The 7115-nt window shown below is 27.7% G+C and overlaps 1 protein-coding gene across 2 annotated transcripts; it reads left to right on the top strand.

Annotated features, from left to right (window-relative positions):
• Positions 1-506: 506 nt before the first annotated feature.
• Positions 507-6866, top strand: LOC122853227. Of its 2 annotated transcripts, none has more exons than XM_044153562.1 (10): positions 507-2104; positions 2175-2508; positions 4080-4255; positions 4332-4394; positions 4487-4614; positions 4681-4911; positions 4992-5147; positions 5342-5835; positions 5922-6221; positions 6301-6866. In XM_044153562.1, the coding sequence occupies exons 1-10, from the start codon at positions 1139-1141 to the stop codon at positions 6834-6836; spliced, it is 3384 nt and encodes a 1127-aa protein (XP_044009497.1). In that variant the 5' UTR covers positions 507-1138; the 3' UTR covers positions 6837-6866. The 2 variants fall into 2 exon arrangements, with proteins under 2 accessions (XP_044009497.1, XP_044009496.1); XM_044153561.1 differs by having other exon boundaries at positions 508-2104; positions 5339-5835.
• The last annotated feature ends 249 nt before the right edge of the window (positions 6867-7115 follow it).

The following is a 7115-nucleotide window of genomic DNA, read 5'->3' as shown; positions in this document are numbered from 1 at the left end:
GTTATTATCAACACAAGCATTAATCAGATTCAATAAATAAAAATCGTGTCTCCAAGTCGAGAAAGATCAGGAACATCAAAAAAAAAAAAAAAACCAAGAGAAAAGTAGAGAAAAGAAGAGAAATGACCATGAGAAAAAAAAACGGAGAATTAAAAAAGCGAACGAAGCATAAGACATGAACGAACTCGAATCGACAAATATTACCGTGAAATCCAGCATAATACTTTGATCTTTTTCTGATTCAATTCTGATGTAAGAACCATATCTATCCTATATTTTTTTTTTTCTGCTTGAATCAGCCTAAATCTCTTTCATTTATATATCATATAGTTTGGGTCAGGAAGCGTTTTTTTTTCTATAAAAAAGAAGAAAAAGAAAGACGGAAAAAAATATATGAGAGAAGGGGAAAAAGAGGCCCCACAAAAGGGACTTTGTATGCGTTAATATACATAAGGGCAAAAAAGAGAAAACTTGAGTATCATTCTGTGTGTGTTGAGTATCACATTCCAAGCATTTGCCAACAACCATCAAGGCATCAACCAAGGTACTCGTTTACAACCTGCCCTTGTCTCTCCCATCTTTTTCCTCTCATCTCGCTAACTTTTGTTGTCTTTTTTCTTCTCTATCTCTTTTTATCCAGTGCCTTTTTTCTATTTTACAATCTTTTTATATATCTTTCTTTACATGGCGCGTCTTCCCCCCATAACCGATTTTTTTTTTTTCTTTATCCGGCTTGCTATTAGTATGGCCCAGACGCATTCAGTAACGTGACTAGTAAAGAAGTTCTTTTTTGTTGTATAAAAAAAAATATATTTATAAATATTTACAGATTTATTATGACAATACTTGTGTCGATGTTTAATTAGTGTTGTGTTTTTATATATTTTTATTATTAAAACAAAATTAATGTGAACGTAAATTTTATCTACATAAAATACAGTGATAAAAAATAATAAAATCAATATCGATAAATGAATGTGTAGATATTTTTTAATCTACACAGGAAATAAATATTTGTATTACTAAAATCAGCTGTGTTTTTTACTGTGCCATAGGATTTTAATATAAAAAATAAAAAATATTTATTTGAAAATGCTAATAAACTAAAAAATAATATTTAAATTGATTTATTAATTCAATGGATCCTCAAAATAATTCTCGTTGTTTGCAAATGCAACAGATGCAAAATAATCCTGACAATGGTCTCTGCCAAACAACTCTATTACCTGCTGATTCAATCTACGTGCATCATCAGCAGCAGCATCACAATAATATAAATGAAGATGAAACAACAGCATCAACAACAACAACAACAACAATGCACAGTGAAAATCGTAATCGTTGTCAGTCTAAAATTGATAATCAACAAAAATATCGTAGAAATAAAGAACGTCATATTGAAGGAAGATCATTGAGTCCAGCATCAAGTTCAGATAATAATGAAATATTTACAACAACATCTAGACAACAATCACATCGACATAGACAACATTCTTCACATCGTCATAAACATTTAAATAATAAAAATAATAATAGTGATAATATTTATCAAGATAATAGAATTGAAAATCATCAACAACATCAACAGCATCAACATTCAACAGGATTAAATATGCATCAAGTAAATTATTGTCATGGTTATCATGAAATTGGACCAACAACATCATGTTATTCTGATGTATGTAATTCTGATATACATAATACAATTGAAGATAATAAAAATTCATTTACACCATCAAATTATCAAGATAGATATTCTGTTTTTGATGATGATATTTATGGTCAAATGTCATCACAGCCAACATCTGTTACTGAAACAATAATAAGTTCAAGAATATCACCATCATCTTCAAATGTCATTGGTCCATTACAAATTCAAAATATAACAAATGAACATCAACGTATTAGTTCTGGTGTATCATGTGAATCATCATTATCATCAGCAAGTAATAAACATCATGAACGTTGTATGACTGAACAACGTAGAAATCATCCAAGACATAATAATAATTTTGTTCAATCATATACATTAAATCATCCACAACGTACAATACGTGAAAATGAAAATAATAGTCCACTTCTTATTGGTCTTGAATCAATTCAGGTAACATATTTAATTGAGCAATCATCATGTGTTGTATATAATTTTAATTTGGTATTTTTAACTTTTACAGATGAATGCACCAGCTAAAAAAAAATGTACGTGTCATATGGAACATACTCAACAACAGTTGCAATTGCAGCATCAACAACATCATCAACAACAACAACAACAATCATTACAAAATGATAATGATATTCAACGACAACAAGCTGTTCGTCAAACAAATCATTATAGCAGTTATATTGAACATGGACAATTTGATAATTTAGAAAAAAGACAACATGGAAATGATGATGGTAGTAATGTTATAACATCTTCATCAAGAATTCGTCAGCCTCCTGCGTTACCACCAAGACCACCAACAAGACCCAATAGACAATATGAAACTACAGCCTATGATCGTTGTAAGTTTTTATTTATTTTTTTATTTTTTTCTTATAAAACAATTTCTATGATGATCATTTAATTAGACTTTAGTATTTAATTTTTTTTTCTTTTTTAATAACTTAATTTTTAAAAGTAAAAAATAGTTGAAATAAGTAAAAATTATTTTTTTAAATTTAGATAAATCTTGTTGATTCTTAGAAATTTAAAATTTAAAATTGATCACTCGAATGTGGTTCATTTAATTGACAACAATTTTCTAAGAAACTTGCAATAAAAGCCAAGCGGTTTTAGGGCGTTGAGGGGGTGGAGCAGGGATCATTTTTAATCTTTCTATATCTTACACAGGAAAAGGCAGGTCCAAAAAAAAAAAAAACCCAAAAAACCATAACTATAACACATGCGATTGTGTTCTAAAAATAGACTCACATGTGTTCAAGTATATTATCCAATTCTACCATTTGAATTTACAAGTTGCATTTATTTATCAAAAGATATTTCACTAAAATTACAATGAAATATTTTTAATATAATTACAATATAAATTTGTATATAATATTTTAAATAAGTCTATATATATTTTATATTTTTTGACTGAAATTTATATGAGCAAATGCAATAACAAATGCAAGACTGAATTATCGATCAGTCGTAAAATCTTATGGCGCGCGCAAACCATAATAAAAACAATCAATTAACAACCATGGTGACATCACAAACATCTGTGAATCTGTCGCATTTAATCTCAAAACAAAAATAAAATAACAACAATTTGTTAAACAAGTGCCTTATTGTTATTAAAAAAATAACAATGTAATTAGTCATTATCAACACGTGCTAGTAAAATTTAAATTCAGTTAAATGTTTATGTTAAATGTTGATGTTATTTATCAATTTAATCAACAATATCAATAGCCATATTCTTGAATAATAAAACAACAACAATATAAAAATTAAATATGGATAATTATCCTGTTTTACAAATTGTTCGTTGTCAATTTAACCCAGATGTTACAATTGATCATACAATGGGCTATCCCATTGCCATGACACCATATTTACAATCTCACTTTCCACATATGAGACATCATCCTCATAGAAATTTATATCGGCATCCTTGTGGTACGTTTGTATATATTTTTTTTCTCATCATAAATACTTTTATACATCTATGATTTTTCATTATTTATTTATATCCTTAAAATATCAAAAAGAACTATTTTTTTTTTTTTTTTTGATATTTATAAATAGAAATATTTCTATAGAAAAAGAGGCTTTCATCATGTAGCTCATCAATTTTTTATTTTATTCTTCTTTTATATAAAAATATATATAAAGATTTTTTTTTTTGGCTTTTTTTTTACTTGAAATGTTTGGGAAAATGCATCTATAGATTTTCAAACGAACAGGTATAAAAAAATTCAAATACAATGCTTTTGAATTTAACAACGAAATAGCAGGTGGTATCCTTATTCAATCCGTTGTGGTTCTGTTTGTTGTCAAAAAAAAACTATATACATTATGAAAAAAAAAATAAGTTTAAATAATATATTATTCAATGTTTGTTATTTTTATTTATTTGTGCTTACAGGTGCTGATAATGGTGAAGGTGGATGTTGCAAAAAATATGTAGTACTTTGTTGTCTTTGTGGAGGTCTTAGTGCAGCAGTTGGAAGTTTATTTCTAGCTGTTCATGCTGTACTTTCAGCTCATACAGCAAGTCTAATGCATTTCGAAACAGTACCATCTTATATTCCAGGTTTTATGGTAAATATATTATTTATATTTTAATATTTTATCAATTTTAAATATCAAAATATTAATTCTTAATCCTTTATTACAGTTGATAATGATGGGTCTATTTACAATTTTATTAGCAAGAAGAAAACTTAGATATGGTATTTTGGTTAGTACTAAATTTTTTTTACTTGAAACATTAATTTATCATCAACTTGAATTACCTGATTTTTAACTTATTCAATTTGTTTATTATTGTAGATGAAAATATGTGGATCAGTTGGTGTTGTTTGTGCTTTAATTTGTGTTCTTGTTACTGTGACAACAACTGTCATTCACATGTCAAAGCTACAAAGTTTACGTGAATGTGTTTACACAGCAAGAGCAAGGTAATTATATCAAAATTAATATTAATAAAAGAAAAATATAATTAACACATTGTGTTTGTATTACAGATCTTGTACTTGTTATGGTGCTTTACAAGGACGAGGTAATAGTGACACTGGTGTTTTGTTTGAAGGTATTCCACATTGTGAAGCTGTTCATGGTGCTCTTTATGCTTGTCTTCGTGCACTTTTTGGTATTTCAGTTGCTGGTATTTTAGCATGTATATTTTCATGTATGCTTGTGTACCAATTGTTAAGTCATGAAAAGAAAAAAATGTACTGGGAACAATTAGAATTAAGGTAATGATAAATTAATATAATTGTTTTTTTTATTATTTTATAAATATAATTTAGCTAATAATAAATTGATAAATTATTAGATGCAGATCTTTGTATGGACAAGGAACTGGTGCACCAGTTGGTAATGCATCAGTTGGCTCATGTGGTTGCTGCAATGACTGTGGGAATTTAAATCCCTGGTGGGCTCAAACACCAGGAAATTTATATACACCAAATCCCGATATTGCCCCATCTAGGTAATGCTTATAAAAAAAAACTGCACAACTAATATTTTTAATTTTAATTAACAACTATAATTTTATTTTCAATAAATACTTTACTTTTTCTATTTACAAAAAAAAAAATTAATTATATTTAATAAATTAATAATATCCAATGGCTTAGATTAAAATAAAAACTAACAAATAATATTACGCCTTCTTGATAGAAGATGGCGTCTACCTTGGTCACGTTCGCGAGGTCCAGCACCAACTCCCGATTCAAATTATGGTTTTAATGCACAATCTATGAGACACGCTAATGTTGATGATAATGATCCATCCCATGGAAGCACAATAAATGTTCAAACACCTTATGGTTTTATGGATTCACATCATCATCATCAAAGTGGTCCTTATTCTGTTCTTAATACTCATTCTCAAAGCACATCTTATACACCAAATACAGCATCATATAGTGTACTTGAAACACGTGTACCATTGTGGGGACCACCACCTCCCTACAGTGATCCCAACAGTCCTGCAAGACAACCACAAATTAATGAGCATAAAAATTGTTCATCAATGGATTCATCATCTGCTTCATCAGTTGTTGTTATGATGTCAACAACACGTGGTGCTTCATCATTAACACAAACATTACCAACGTCATCTAGACTTGCTGCTATTAAAAATCATGCTGATAATTTTGAATCTACCAATGAAGGTATATTAATTATTTAATTTTTATTTTGCATCTATTCTTTTTTATCTGGCAATTTGTTTTAATTAAATCTTCTTTTTAATTAACAGGTAATAATATACGAACAGTTACACAAAATTTTGGATATTCAGAAAATTATGAAAATTCTGAGGAACTGTTGAATAATGCAAAATTAGAAGCTGGTATTAATAATGGAAATACAATTAATAAATTAAGAAGACAAAAAAAAACATTAAAAGGTGTAGAAAATGATGCATTTCAACAAGATAATAAATTTTTACAAGCTGCAAATCAATTGGAAATTGATAAAATTTATTTCGATAATAATTCTTGTTGTAATGGACTTGATAATAGTACTAATAAAATTGATCATGATAATGATGAAGAAGGTAAGATTAAGAAATGAATTTTATTATGATTAAACAGAATTGATAAATATAATTTTTATTGATAAAAATATAATTACAGTTTCAATTAAAGAACATCAAGAAGAAAATATGGAACAAAGTAGTTACACATCTTCTCCAATAGACAAAATATATCATACAAAAAGATCTCGTTTACCTTTACCACTTCCACCTCAACAAAACTCAACTTGTCATAATGATGTATCAATTGAATCAACATGTGAACAAAATTACATGAATAGCAATGAAGCAATGTCATTGCCAGAAGAATTTTTAGCACCAGATGCTCAGTATGATTTAATACAACAAGGTAATTGTTATGGTTACTGTCCAGCCAAAAATATTAACGAAAGTCGAGAAAATTTATCAAATTATTCATTCAAAGATATATCAAATCGAGACTTTAAATCAAAAGACAATGTCTATGAAAAGAAATCATCTCAATCAAGTAGTGAAGCACTAGATGATAATTTAATAAAACAAAATGAAGAAGAACATCAGTGTTGTTCAAATAGCAGTGTTGATCTTGAAGCAGATTGGAAAAATTTAGAGCAAAAATTAAAATCAGAAAAGGGAGTTTGTCCAATAAATGTTTAAAATATAATTGAAAAAAAAAAAATATATATATATATATACAATCAAAATGATGACAAAGTTATGAGTGATAACTCGAGATATTAATTTACAAATTTAAAGTATTTTTAAATAAACCCTGTTGTGGTAAATTATAAAAATTTAGGGCAAGAGTTTTAAAAATTGTGCCAAACAAAAATATATTATTGTAATATCGTTTTTAAAATGTGTGTAGCAGTAAGTATGACGTTATAAAAATAAAAGTAGTCTGCTCAAATTTACGTGTGGTGTGTGTGAGAGTGA

This window comes from Aphidius gifuensis, linkage group LG3, assembly GCF_014905175.1.
Source record: "Aphidius gifuensis isolate YNYX2018 linkage group LG3, ASM1490517v1, whole genome shotgun sequence".
In the NCBI taxonomy this organism is placed as follows: Eukaryota; Metazoa; Arthropoda; class Insecta; order Hymenoptera; family Braconidae; genus Aphidius; species Aphidius gifuensis.
The sequence above is the reverse complement of the archived record's forward strand: the minus strand, read 5'-3'. Positions and strand labels throughout refer to the sequence as shown.

Excerpts from the sequence above, each read along its gene's own strand:
- LOC122853227 (XM_044153561.1), top strand. The coding sequence starts at position 1,139 with ATGGATCCTCAAAATAATTCTCGTTGTTTGCAAATGCAACAGATGCAA. Across the intron at positions 2,509-4,079 it reads AACTACAGCCTATGATCGTT|GTGCTGATAATGGTGAAGGT; the intron begins GTAAGTTTTTAT and ends TTGTGCTTACAG. Across the intron at positions 4,256-4,331 it reads CTTATATTCCAGGTTTTATG|TTGATAATGATGGGTCTATT; the intron begins GTAAATATATTA and ends CCTTTATTACAG.